The sequence below is a fragment of the Drosophila grimshawi genome, unplaced genomic scaffold (genome assembly GCF_018153295.1).
Source record: "Drosophila grimshawi isolate 15287-2541.00 unplaced genomic scaffold, ASM1815329v1 contig_131, whole genome shotgun sequence".
NCBI classification, from domain to species: domain Eukaryota; kingdom Metazoa; phylum Arthropoda; class Insecta; order Diptera; family Drosophilidae; genus Drosophila; species Drosophila grimshawi.
The window spans coordinates 27,555-41,191 of record NW_025062826.1 but is presented as its reverse complement, the minus strand read 5'-3'; the positions used below and the strand labels follow the sequence as shown (position 1 = coordinate 41,191).

At 38.5% G+C, this 13,637-nt stretch overlaps 3 protein-coding genes across 10 annotated transcripts; 1 reads left to right on the top strand and 2 right to left on the bottom strand.

Annotated features, from left to right (window-relative positions):
• Positions 1 to 345: 345 nt before the first annotated feature.
• LOC6568912 (NAD kinase) lies at positions 346 to 7,815 on the bottom strand. Of its 5 annotated transcripts, none has more exons than XM_032740822.1 (5): positions 6,002 to 6,239; positions 4,214 to 4,971; positions 1,744 to 2,121; positions 997 to 1,660; positions 346 to 941 (listed from the first exon to the last, which is right to left on the bottom strand). In XM_032740822.1, the coding sequence occupies exons 2-5, from the start codon at positions 4,576 to 4,578 to the stop codon at positions 654 to 656; spliced, it is 1,695 nt and encodes a 564-aa protein (XP_032596713.1). In that variant the 5' UTR covers positions 4,579 to 4,971; positions 6,002 to 6,239; the 3' UTR covers positions 346 to 653. The 5 variants fall into 5 exon arrangements, with proteins under 5 accessions (XP_032596713.1, XP_032596712.1, XP_001995435.1 ...); XM_032740821.2 differs by having other exon boundaries at positions 4,214 to 4,777; positions 5,872 to 6,167; XM_001995399.3 differs by having other exon boundaries at positions 4,214 to 4,604; positions 6,002 to 6,167.
• Positions 7,816 to 8,487: 672 nt separating this feature from the next.
• Positions 8,488 to 11,386, bottom strand: LOC6568951 (NAD kinase). Of its 4 annotated transcripts, none has more exons than XM_032740826.2 (4): positions 11,203 to 11,386; positions 9,701 to 10,018; positions 9,064 to 9,643; positions 8,488 to 9,001 (listed from the first exon to the last, which is right to left on the bottom strand). In XM_032740826.2, the coding sequence occupies exons 1-4, from the start codon at positions 11,364 to 11,366 to the stop codon at positions 8,714 to 8,716; spliced, it is 1,350 nt and encodes a 449-aa protein (XP_032596717.1). In that variant the 5' UTR covers positions 11,367 to 11,386; the 3' UTR covers positions 8,488 to 8,713. The 4 variants fall into 4 exon arrangements, with proteins under 4 accessions (XP_032596717.1, XP_032596718.1, XP_001995437.1 ...); XM_032740827.2 differs by having other exon boundaries at positions 9,701 to 10,006; XM_001995401.3 differs by lacking the exon at positions 11,203 to 11,386 and adding an exon at positions 10,403 to 10,640.
• Positions 11,387 to 12,339: 953 nt separating this feature from the next.
• On the top strand, positions 12,340 to 13,616 carry LOC6568952 (grpE protein homolog, mitochondrial). The gene is made up of 3 exons (XM_001995402.3): positions 12,340 to 12,529; positions 12,627 to 12,957; positions 13,035 to 13,616. Exons 1-3 carry the CDS (start codon positions 12,444 to 12,446, stop codon positions 13,293 to 13,295), a joined length of 678 nt encoding a protein of 225 aa, XP_001995438.2. The 5' UTR covers positions 12,340 to 12,443; the 3' UTR covers positions 13,296 to 13,616.
• The last annotated feature ends 21 nt before the right edge of the window (positions 13,617 to 13,637 follow it).

Below are 13,637 nucleotides of genomic sequence, written 5' to 3'. Positions count from 1 at the left end.
CCATCTAGGATACCAAGAGCTTCCAGTATTATTTTACTGATGTATTTATTTAAGTACTGCGGTTGCCTACAGACCATTTACATTTTTATTTAAGCTCATCCAGAAGCATTTTATTTGATTTGTCCATGAAAGCCAAAATATTGTTTTCTGGCAGTAAGTACCAGGCGAATAAATTAAATAACGCAGAAACAGCAAATACTAATTACATTTTAATTGCATACTTTTACGCAGGCTGAAAAACATGGCTTCGAAAAACGCTCTGCATACTTTCGTAATTAAATTTAAAAATCATTACATCACAAGGAGGGCGTAGAACATTTTGCAGAAATTAAACAGAATATTGTAGCGTTTTAGTAAATAAAGAAATTTATTACTATTAAAAAGTTAACACAAAATTATAACATCTTAGCAGGCACCTGCATTAAACCTTAGGACCTATGCTTAAATTGATTTGATTTCAAGCAAATACACTAATCTCTCATTTAAATAACATTTAACGGTATTTCAATTTGTACAATATATGTAGATGTCTGTATATAGTTCAACAGTATTTTCCTACTTAAATACACATACACATGTATAAAAATTGCACACGATTAGTAAACGCTTTAATCTAAACTATAACTACAATCGGCCACTATTAGCTGCAGGCACTAAGAATCGAACATTTTTAGATTGTCAAACTCATCGAGCGTGTCCTCGGATCCAGATGCCGTCAGATCCGAAAGCTCGTCGAGACACTTTTGTCGCTTACGTACATTCCAATGCAGACCCTCAGCCAGTGAGTCAAACCAATCGGATATCTGGTCCTGTGCGCAAATGCTGGGTACCGGATAAATGGAGGTTGTCACGCGCAAGCTATCACCGTGGTTCAACTCCTGATCGTTCCGGCCATCAAAAGATACACGCGATGTATTCCTACTGTCTGGCGATATTGATATCTAAAGAAAACGACAATACAGGCTCAAGCAAGACATAAGCAAAATATCGTTTTACCTTCAACTCAACGCCGGCAGGGACTACAATTGGCCTAAAACTTAGCGAATGTGGACAGATGGGCGTAACCAGTATAGCCGGCACAGAAGGATGTATCATAGAGGCCCCAGCGGCAGCCGCATATGCAGTACTGCCCGTGGGCGTAGACACAATTAATCCATCACCCTGCACAGATGTAATGTACTTGCCATCCAAGAATATATCAATATTGCTCAGATAAGGTGAAGGTCCTCGATTAATGACCACCTCGTTTAGCACTAGAATGCTGTTTTGACCGGACGGTTGCAGCGCAGCATTACTGCAGTTATTATTGCATGCTGTGGAGTCAGTGAATCCCACGTTACTGTACTGTCGCTGCACGCTGGGCTTAATTACATTGCTGCTTGCCTGCTGCAGTGACTCCTTGCGGCGCTCGGCTTTGCGATGGATTGAACAACGCAGACGACTTCGGAGCGTCAGCGCTGCGTGACCTTCAAGCACATTGGTGACTTGCTCCTGAAAATTATCACACTGAAAGGGTGTCAAAAAGCCGAGCGAACCGAGATAAAAGGCCATAACTGGTGGCACTGATTGCTGAAATAGCTGTGAGGCATACAAAAGCGTGCCATCGCCTCCAAGGCAAACAATAAAGTCAATGCGATCAGTGAGATCATCGCGCCCATCTCTGATGACGAAAGAAAAATAATCATAGTTATTAACATGGCCATATCATTCAATCTGAACTTTTATAATAATTTTACAACTTACTTGAAAGTAACCAACTTTTCGCGCAGTCCCAGAAAACGTGAACGCACTCCACTGTAATATTCATGAACCTGCCTAAATTTGGGGCTTTCATGATCCAGCTTGACGTCGTCGCGCAGCAACTTGTCCTCCAGCACAGCGGACTCGACCCAAACTACCATATTCTTCTCCTGCACCAGCCATTCGACTAGTTGCACAAATGGCAACAGCACTTGGGAATCCTTCTTCTTAATTACGAGGACAGTGAGTGGTGGCTTATACCAGGTGAGACGCTGACTTGCGGGATCTTGTATTTGCATTACCATTGCAGAGTTCTTCATAATGCGACCGCATGGTCCAAACTGCTGAACCGGCGAAGGCGCGTTAAGGCTACGCGTTCGCCTGTAATACATAAGAAAACAATATTCCATATTAATAAATGAATTGGTATTTTAGTAAGCCTTTGAATTTATTAACACTAATTCTATTTCGGCTTCTATGGTTTCCGGAATTTGACCTTCAGCTAATATAGTAATTCAGAAGCCAACGTATTTTCTTTTAGCTAACGAAAGCTTCGCCGGAATCGCAGTGAAACATGTTCATGTTGATACCAATAGTACTGATGATTAAACTTTTAAGAACTAATTTAAATTATAATTATAAACGTTCCATTTCCTGTTGAAATACATTTCAGGCTGAGACTCACAGTCCACAAACGTCGCCGAAACAGACCAAAAGTCACGCTTTATTAACTTTTTAACATATTCTGTCAATTTCCCTACGGTATTAATTAAGGGCCGTCTTTCTGTCTTTCGATGAACAGACTGAAAATGTACAGACACATGTAAATTAAAGGTGAAGTCTTCTGACCTGCTACACCTTTGGAACCTGTCACCATTTTTTTTTTTCAATTTATTGCGTTGCCCAGATATCAAACCGCGATAATAAGTTTTATTTATGAATGACGCCTCGCACTAACTGGCACTGATTAAATTAATTGGGATTGTTTCAAATGGAGTAGATTGTAGCCAAAACAAAAACTTTTAAGCCCGCATTCAGATCAAAAAGTGGTTTGAGTGCTTAATACCAATCGACTTTGGTAAACACTCGGCGACATCATAGCAAGTGTCTATGGTGTCATTCGAGGTGCTAGGTGTTAAAACTAGTTTTTAAGTATCCGCATAAAGGTGTTAAGTATAAATATATATATATGTGCAAAAGGGTCAAATACTTATGGCTGTGTTTGCCTAAATTGTACACATAAACAACAAATTCAAATACGCCCAATAATTATTTTTATAACGTTTTAGATGGTATTGAAGAAGACATCTCCGATCCCATAAAGTATGTACACATATATTTTTGATCAACTAGTCCCTCAATTTTGTTTATATCTTCAAGATTTGCTACAGGTCATGCATACTTTGAAGTATAGCTGTCAGAGGAAATATGAATAAATATTATATTATAACCAACTCACGACTAAAACTTCAACTTTTAATTAATTTATAATTTTGATGCCGGCAGATTGACTTCGGTCTACAAGGGTATGTGAACTTCAATGTGCTGAAGATAGCTGTTCTTACTGGTTGATCTTAGTATGAATGTGCATATATAATAAATGCAATATATAGCTGATCTATAAGATTGCATATGACCTCCCATTCTGAGACTTGGTCAAGCGCATTTATGTTTTGTTTAGCTATGTATGAATAAAGAGACGTATTGTCAAAAAATCATATATTCAACCAAAAAGCAGATAATGCGTAAGACACTGCTAGTCAAGGTAGCAGCGTACCACTAATTTAATGAGTATACATATATTGGAAGAATGATTAATTTGACTACAAAACTGATATTTGTAATACTATAAAATTAATACAACAAGCTCCACAATGTTTAATGGTACTGATTGTACTGGCCACATATGTTAAGAAGCCTCCTAAGTGTTTTATTTATGTTGTTTATTTTAAAAACATTTTAAAGTTTTTGATAAATGGTTGTCAAGTTTATTATACCATCGAAGAGGGTGTTATAAATATGTCGTTAGGTTTGCAAACAAAGGGTTTCCAATCTTTTAAGGCACATGTATTCTAATTCAGCATCACTAGTCGATTTGATACGACCATGTCCGTCTGTCTATTGCTTTCAATGCGAACTAGTTCCTCAGTTTTACAGTTATATTGATGATGATCTTGAAATATAAATATATTTATGCTACAGGCAGTAGCGGCCTTGTTGAGAACAACCTGTACACTGGTAAATAATTTACTTATATTGAGTATAGCAAAATTTAAACACTCAGGCTTCAAGCAGCGAGAGAATCCACTTTTAACTAACAGTAAATTATTGAAAAAGCATATTTATAAAGTTAGCCCTTAATCGATAGTGAAATAAAGTATATGTAATTCGGCTGTCAAAGTTATAAAAATATTGTGCGAAATACAAATTCAGATACATTTTAATTGGGGTATTATGGACTACCATTACTTACGGCCAAGTGCCGGATCGTCTCCGTCGGGTCGTGGACGTAAAGTAACTATCATACTCATCCAATCCCTGTTCCGTTATATTATGATTATTTTTGGCAATGTTTTCCTTAACCTTGGTACTACCGTTGATCGCACTTGTGCTGCTGCTGTTGGCTTGTATTTCTATATCGCAATAGATGCCGCTTTTGGCCAAACGCTGTTGATGCTGCCGATTGGCACTCGGGCACATGAGCAGCTCGTTGCAGTGGGTGAGATGTTGTTGCTGGCTGCTTCCGCGGGCACCGCACCAAGCGAGTCCATAGTGCCAACGCTCTTCGAGCCGATGCTGATGAAGAGTGGCCAAGTCAATATCTGATCGGCAGGCCATGGCCAAAAACACACATATGATTCACACTTCAGAGGTGACGATCACAAATTGCAAATTATTGGACGTTGTCAAAGGTAAAATTTGTTTATATATTACTTGCACATTGCTGCAGTTATTTTAGCTAGAATTTAATTAGCTCAACAATTACTTGGCATTGCGAGCAATTAGCGCAATGACTTAAAACGGCCCTGAGGGGTTGCTATTTTATTGGTTAAAAGGGTAAACAGACTTAACCTTGATCTCTTTTTTTTAAAGGTGTTCAAAATTCGGAATATGTTGCCACAAATTATATATGCTTGCTACACTTTGAACTCTCATTTATTCAGGCAGCATACCAACCATTCAAATTTGTTAGCCCAAAAAAACCGAAAATATGCTATGAATCAAAAAATGCTTAAGGAAAAGGGGTTAAAGTTAAATATTTGGTAAATATTAAATCAAATTTGTATACAATAAATTGCCTCGATAATAACGAACTGGTTTTTAGAACAACTTTAACAAAAACCTTAACGTTAAATTTGTAGCTCCCGCTTACGTACACATCTCCGTCTCCGATCTGCTCTTAGTTCCGGCTCTATCGTCAACTAATTTGCATAGAAATTCCAACAAAAAATCAAACTGAGCAGGAGAGAGGGAGAGATAGCATGAGAGAGGGAGAGTGAGAAAGCGGGTGAAAGAGGCCAATATAACAAGATGCTTCCTAGGCTTAAGGTTTAATTTGTCAACAGAAACAAATGGCCGTTGGCCGCTTCTCTTAATCGAGGGCGGAGAGGAGAATCACACGCAGTCAACTTGTAATTAATAAAAATCCAATGACATATGAATATATATATATAATCATATGTATTTTAAATATATGCAAATATAATATTTCAATATGAAAGTTTTGAACACAAAATTTACTGTTGAGTAATTTGAGAAGCCTACGATATTATTTAAAAAGACGCTATGGAGGAGATTACAAGCACAATCCTGCAAATGTACATTTTTCAAGATCAGGTCTTTAAGATACTTGAAAGGGGAATAATGAGTAAGTTTCAACCATGCCTGCGGCCACAAAGGGGCAATCCAGCACAGCAGGAATTATTTGAAAAATTTTAAGAAAAATAATAATTAAATATTTATTTTTAGTATATAATTGTGGTAGTGTGTCGTAAACAAAGAAAGCTTTACTGCGTGGGACAATAGACAGATGAGAATTTAATGTGAAATTCACAATGATGATTAATTGAACAAAGAAAAGGTACATATAGGAAACAAGTTGTAAATCTCAAGCCAATTGTCTATACTAACAAATACTCAAGTGATTATCATTGCCGGAATCGCTCAGGCCATTTGAAGCCAGGCTGATTCTCAAACGCACGACTAAACGCCAAGTCTTTGGGAGCTAATAAAAAGTTTCAAACGAGAGTCCTCTAATTACATGTTATATAAGACAACGCTTTGAGCACAAGAAACATGGAGTCCGAGCTTCAAACAAAGCCAACGACCGACAGAGACAAAAATTACAAAAACTCAACGCGAGAGTAAACGTAGAAGTAGGGAGAAAAAGAGCGGTACAGAGAGAAAGATAGAGAGAGAGAGAGAGAGAGAGAGAGAGACAGAGAACGCGTGCACACAGATTTAACCAAACACGACCGCACTGTTCGGTGAACAAGCGATAACTGAACTGAACTGAAACACCAAAAAGGTGATTAAATTGTAAATCTTTGTGCGATTTGAAAATTAAAGTTTACGATCGTTGTCAGTTGTCATAGAGCGCACGCCAGCGATCAGGTTGTAAACAACAGCTGAGCACTGCACAGTTCGACACGCGTCGCATAATCAATGGACAGCGAAAGAGTGACCAAAGCAAACAGGTGCTAACTTGTATGTAAAAGAGCTGTAAGCTTGTTATGCAAACATCTCTGTAATTGTTAGCTGCTGACAGTCGAGCTTAAATGATACTCACATTCATTTCAAATCAGCTGATGTACACTGCTACTAGCAAGCACTTATGTTAATTGAATATGACTTGGCACTATCTACACATACAGAATGCATACCTACATGTACATATATACACTGTACATATGTGCACTGTTAATGTTACTTACCACCACCAACGCATTTCTATATCGCTAGCTGTGCCATTCGTAAGTATACCAGGACCAGGCGCAGAGGATGCGGATCCATTGCTGGCAAGCTTTTGGCGTGCGTTGTTCACATTTAGCAAGTGATTCTCTTGCTCATCGAAGTAGCTGCCGTGATAGGATGGACCTGATGTCGCCTCTGCTGCGCTTGCACCTGGCACAGACTGCGCAGATGTCGCCTTAGTAATGTCATGGGGGGAGGACATGCTTAACAATTTCGGATGCGCGCATAAGAAATTTGGTCGCCTTGGTATGACACAATTGTTGCGAACAATTATCTTTCTAACATGTTACTATGATATATTTTGCAGTCGCGGTCAAACGTGCTACAATCGTGCGAACAGTAATTTATTTTACACAGAGTTTATTGTATATACGACAGTTGATTGAATCGCTTGGAATAAGTTCAATTAACTGACTCAGTAAACTAAAAAAAAAAACTAATTCCGTTGTTCCGGGCGCTGTTCATTTAGTTCGTTATATTGGCATAATTTACAAGTCACATTTTGAACTTTATTAACAGAGTAAAGCTGTTGTTATGAATTTAATTTGTTTTATAGTTTTGCAAAAGTATAACAATAAAATGGCTACTCTTAAACATAATATTATAAGTAAAATATTTTACTAAACTGACTGAGTAACAAATGGAACAGAAGCGTAACATGATGGCGCTGTTATTGAACATAGAAAATATTCATTTTGCATTTTTTGGATCAATAAAATAATTACATGTTGATATTGAAATATAAGAGTCGAGATAAAATATTCTTTCTATTTGGAAAATTCAATTTTATTCAATATATCGATAGCCGATATTATAAATTTAACGCATGCAGAGTGACAAAAGTTGACTGCTATAACACTAAGGTTTCAGTTATTTTCAAGTTCAAACGTGTTTGCTCTTGTTCAAGGCTGTTAATTTGTTGTAAACTATTAGAATCACGATATTTTCAGCTTACCGAAATTGATTTCGCTTGTCCAGCAGACTACCCACTAGCGTCTTTTTTACAGGGTCCTTTGGGAGACAGCACCAAGTCGCCGCTTCGCCTTTAACAAGTTGCTTTGCTCGCTCCATATCGCGTACATTCATTTTAATATTTTATATTAATTAAATATAAATTAAACTATATACATTTATGTGCATATAATAAATATATCAATCACACAAACACCGCACAACCGTGCGCTGCCAACGTACAGAGTCAACTATTGCACACGCCCATAATCCGAGATTTTATGCACTTCATATGACTAGATAAGCACGCACACCTGTCACGATGCACACACACACTGAAACTCACACGCATGCGCCTTTTGATATTGATATGCACACCTTGAATTTGTTAACAAAAAAGGTAAAAACAATATAAAAAAAATAATAAAATAAAAAACATGAAACATGAAACAATAGCATAAGATCTGAAGCGTGTAACTCGTCGTGCATCTCATGTACGGCCTGAGGGCAACATTTTCTACTAGCAACGGGGCTCGTCGTCACTTTCAATTTCGTTCGTTTCGTTTTCTACTCAAATAGCCTTCTAATGATGCTCGATAAGCCCAAGTGCGTATCGAAGCGCTAACAGACAAAATCGAGGTGAACAACATGAACAACATGTAACCAACATGTAACCAACCAACGAGCAGCAAGTACTTCTACTACAGTTCTGATTGATAGATGTTGCATATATATGTATATATACATCTATTTTATAATGATCACATAAGCACAAAAGCTATTGGCTGCTGCTGATCTGTTATGAGTTATAGTTAAATAATATAAATGACCAACGATTTTAATTGACTGTGCGCAACGGTGATTATACAAACTATCAGCTAAGGAAACAAAAATATTCGAGTTGCTAAAAATAATACCATAAGATAACATTGTAGAATGTTAAATTATAATCAACATATGTACATATGTATGCAGCAATTACTTTGTTTGACTTGGTACACTCACACATGCATCTCAAATTGGTTAAGCTCTTTCTTTGACTTACGCACTAAACGTCATATAATTTTATATTTTCAATCTCATCGAAGGTCTCCTCGGATCCAGATGCTGTTAAATCTGACAGCTCGTCGAGGCATTTCTGACGCTTGCGCACATTCCAATGCAGTCCATCGGCCAGCGAGGCAAACCAATCGGATATTTGGTCCTGGGCGCAAATGCTGGGCACTGGATAAATTGAGGTTGTCACGCGTAGGCTGTCGCCGTGAAAGATCTCCTGACGATTGCGACCATCAAAGCTCACCCAGGAAGTGTTACGACTATCAGGCGAAACGGAAATCTATGAATCACCAAAAGTAAGTTAGCTATGTCGAAAAAAATAGTTTTGTTATTACTACTAGCCTTCAGTTCAACACCAGCGGGCACAACGATGGGTCTAAAGCTGAGCGAATGTGGACAGATAGGCGTCACCATTATGGCTGGCACGGAGGGATGTATCATGGAGGCACCAGCGGCAACGGCATATGCTGTGCTGCCCGTCGGTGTGGATACAATCAAGCCATCGCCCTGCACGGATGTAATGTACTTGCCATCCAAGAACAGATCAATATTGCTCAGATAAGGCGATGGACCACGATCGATGACCACCTCGTTCAGCACCAGAATGCTATTAGAAGCGGGAGACGCATGTGCATTTAACTCGACAGCCTGTTTGACCTCGTACCGCTTCTCACTCTTACGATGCATCACACAGCGTAGACGGCTACGCAATGTGAGCGCTGCATGACCCTCCAGTACGTTGGTGAGCTGTTCTTGGAAATTGTCGAAGCGGAAGGGTGTCAGAAAGCCCAATGAGCCTAAATGGAAGGCCATGACCGGCGGCACCGATTGCTGGAACAGAAGCGAGGCATACAACAGGGTCCCATCGCCTCCAAGGCAGACAATAAAGTCAATGCGATCAGTGAGATCATCGCGACCATCTCTATGGGACAAGAAAAGTAGACGTAGTAGATAATGTAATATTAAAGTTGAAACTCACTTGAAAGTCACCAACTTGTCGCGAATACCTCGAAACTGTATGTCCTCGTTGAGAAGTGCATCGTCGAGCACTGCAGACTCCACCCAAACAACCATATTCTTTGCCTGCAGCAGCCAACTGACCAGCTGCACAAATGGCGCCAGCACGGAAGCATCGCTAACTTTCTTGATGACCAGTACAGTTAGCGGGGGCTTGTACCATGTTAGACGTTGACTGGCGGGATCCTGAATTTGCATAACCACCGCCGAATTCTTCATGATGCGGCCACATGGCCCAAATTGCTGGAATGGCGACGGTGCGTTTAAGCTGCGTGTGCGCCTACAAATAAGTAGGCAGTAATAAAAATCCATTGCGAAAAGCGAATTTTACTCAAATATTCTCAGAATGGACACGGGTCAATCTATCCAAGTCGATTTATCTATTGGACATAAGTAATTACAATTATAAATAACAGTTGCCCTAAGTTGATCATAACTAGTGTATATGGTTTGGGTGCTCGCTTCATCATTGGCCATCATTGAACATCAATAAATAAATGCTGCGCGTGCGTGCACAAGGCAACATAATTAGCCTATTAAAAGCCGAGTATATTGTTAGAAAAAAAAAACTTAGCAAAAATGAAGTTGTTAAAAATATGCTGTGTACAGTTTGCATTCGCAGTCGCAGTCTCAATTGATGGGGCAGATAGACGATAACGCTTACCACCACCAACTGCTGCCGATGCCGCAGATTGGATTTGACATTTCGTTGCCATCAATTCTGTCGTTGTTCTTGTTCCCGTGGCTCGCCTGTGCTTGTGTCACTGATGATTTGTGGTTGTTAGGGGATTCTAACAACTTGGACATTTTGAAAGTACTAGTACACGGAGCCGAATACGGAGTCCGAGATCTCCAGGCCTTTTTCTGTGGTGCAACCAGTTCTTCAATCAAAAGTCTTATTAAGTGTGACAGTATACTGAGACGAGCAAAATACTGATAAAAGTATACTCGCATATCGCTGCCCTTGCCAACAAATAAAATACGTAAAACTAAAAAAACTTGGAATACCTGTTTTTCGGAATTGCATACTTTGCTACAGTTAATAGTAATTGCCAAGAATAAATTTGCCCTTTCTATATTAATGATATTTAACAAAAATATATTGCTGCGTTCTATCAGCTCAAAATTAATTTTCTATTGCAAAATAGAAGTGCTACGCAATGAACGATATATCAATTTAAAAACCGCAGAAAAATAAAAAATTATTAAATTAATAAATAGAGAGTGTTATCCAATTACGTGATAAAATGCATACGATATTTTTAAATTACATGTAGTTACTTAAAAATACCGCACACATACCTATTTACATACTTAGGCAAATGTATTCAAATTTTACCATACATACGTTTGAATTTTTAGTAGTCAGTGTGGTGAAATGTATGCATTTATGTGTATATGTGTAGATTGTGTATATCTTAAAGTATTTTTAGATTTTTTCAAACTATTGCTCTGATTGCTTACCGAAATTGTTTACGTCTCTCATTTAAATCCAACACTCGAGCTTTTCTCAACGGCTTTGGAGAATTCTCGGGGGATGCTATAGACGCGTCATTATCGACTTCACCCTCTACAGATATCGAATTGGCAACCATTTTGAGAGCCAGCTGCATATCCTCGTCTTTCATTATAACAGGATGCCTATGATTGGATTTTAATTAAGCTGTGCAAGATTCTAAATTTGTTCTCAACCGCACTGTCGCAGTGTTAAAATTCAACTAAATACTATATGCCTCTACTTCTAAAACAGTTCGATTTACATACATATACATATATGTGAATATATACATAAATACATACATGCGAGGATGGATACACTACTAGGTTTGAATGTATTTGCATACACACGCACATATATTGAATAAGATACTGTATTGAATGAGCTCACATACTCGTAACTTTGAATTTCTTCAGATCATTCTCTAAGCAATTGTACAACACCCATACAAATCAAGTAAAAATGCCCTGCTTCAGACTGCCCGACATGGATATACCCCGCATCTAATCCTACCCACACACAAATCTAGTATGCAGCTTAATAGTTTGGATGGATTTGGGTGCATAAGCAACATGATTATAGCCTTAAATCCATATTTATGGGCTTTGAATCCGCAAAAAAAAAAATTCAAATCTTTCATCGCAGACTTCTACAGTTTTGGGCGTATAAGTATTAAAGATATTTCATGTCTATATTATGTTTTTGTATTATTAATTGCTTTCTCTTGGCGACAAGTAAGAGCGTATCAAATTAATAGAAAACAATGAGTGTCATCAATTAAGCCGTGTTTATCGCACATATAATGATGTGCATGCATTCAACTTTACTTTTTTGATGTTATAGCAAACTTTTTTTAAAAATACCGTTTTTAAAATTCTACGGCTAGTTCTACTAAAAATTTTTTCATTTAATAATTTGCCCAGTTGCCTGTTCGAGGGATGTTTGGGTAGACAAGACACCATTGGCCTCGAATTTGAATTACCGCACGTGACAACAACAAAAAGCTCAATGCTGCGCGTTTCAAAATACCAGTTTAAATTCAGTATTTTGTATATCGGTTACGATCTGAGCTCTGCAGGAAAACTATTTTCATCGATTACAACCTTCGATTGATTAGTAAGCGCTGCGGCAAAATTTATTTCTGGGAATTTTTTATTCAAAGCAAGTTGTTAGTTGCATACATATTTAAATATAAACGAACGTTTCAATGGCATCAAAGGCTTCTCTACCCCTAAAAATGCTTTTAAATTGTTTCGCCCACATTAAGACCGTGGCTGGCACACAAAATCTAAGGTACGCAACGGTTCTATCCAGCGCGCGTCTTATTCCGTGACGTAACTATATCCAATTGGACGCATGATATTTTTTTCCCTTTAACAAATCCCAACAGATTGCGTTGCAATTCCAAGACACAATTTCCACGCTGCTATACCACAGAGAAGCAGCAGCAGCAGCCAACGGGTAATGAGGCGATGGAGGGGAAATCGCCACTATCGCCGGAAATTGATCGGCTGACGCAAGAGTTGAGCACGGCTAAAGAGCAAAACCGTGAACTACTAGACAAATATAAGCGAGCGTTGGCCGATGGCGAGAATATGCGCACACGGCTCAATAAACAGATTAGCGACGCGAAAATCTTTGGAATACAAAGTTTCTGCAAGGATTTGCTTGAGGTGGCCGATACACTAGGCCACGCAACGCAAGCAGTCCCCAAGGATAAGGTATGCCATACATATTGTGTTATCCAGATTGTTCCTAACTTTATCAAATTTTTTTTTGTTGGTGTTCGCGTACTTAGCTTAACGGCAATGCAGATCTAAAGAATCTCTTCGAGGGGCTCTGCATGACACGGGCATCTCTGCTACAGGCTTTCAAGCGTCATGGCCTGGAGCCTGTCGATCCAATCAATACGAAATTTGATCCCAATATGCACGAGGCATTATTCCAGAAGGAGGACACTACGGTTGAGGCCAATACTGTTGTGGAGGTAACCAAACTCGGCTATAAGCTGCACGAGCGTTGCATACGGCCAGCCCTAGTGGGAGTGTCCAAATGTTGATAGCATCTTTTTGTGATATCCCCCTCAAAATCATATTTTGTGTACTTGCTGAAAGCTCCATTTACATAGCCATTCTCCATTTTTTGCAAATTTGTCTTATGCTATGTACGTTACTATGTAAATATAAGTTTGCCAATGTATAGACAATTGCATAGTAGTTAGTGAAATTAGAATTCACTAGAGTTTAAAGTGAGGCAACGTTAGATTTTAAGTGCTCTATGGTTCGTTCAGAAGCAAAAACATATTTTTACCACAGTTGTCTGTAAGAAACCAGACCTTAGGGCTTTTGCTTTAATAAACTAATTAGTTTTTTTTTTTTAATGCGATGTGTTTGATTTTACT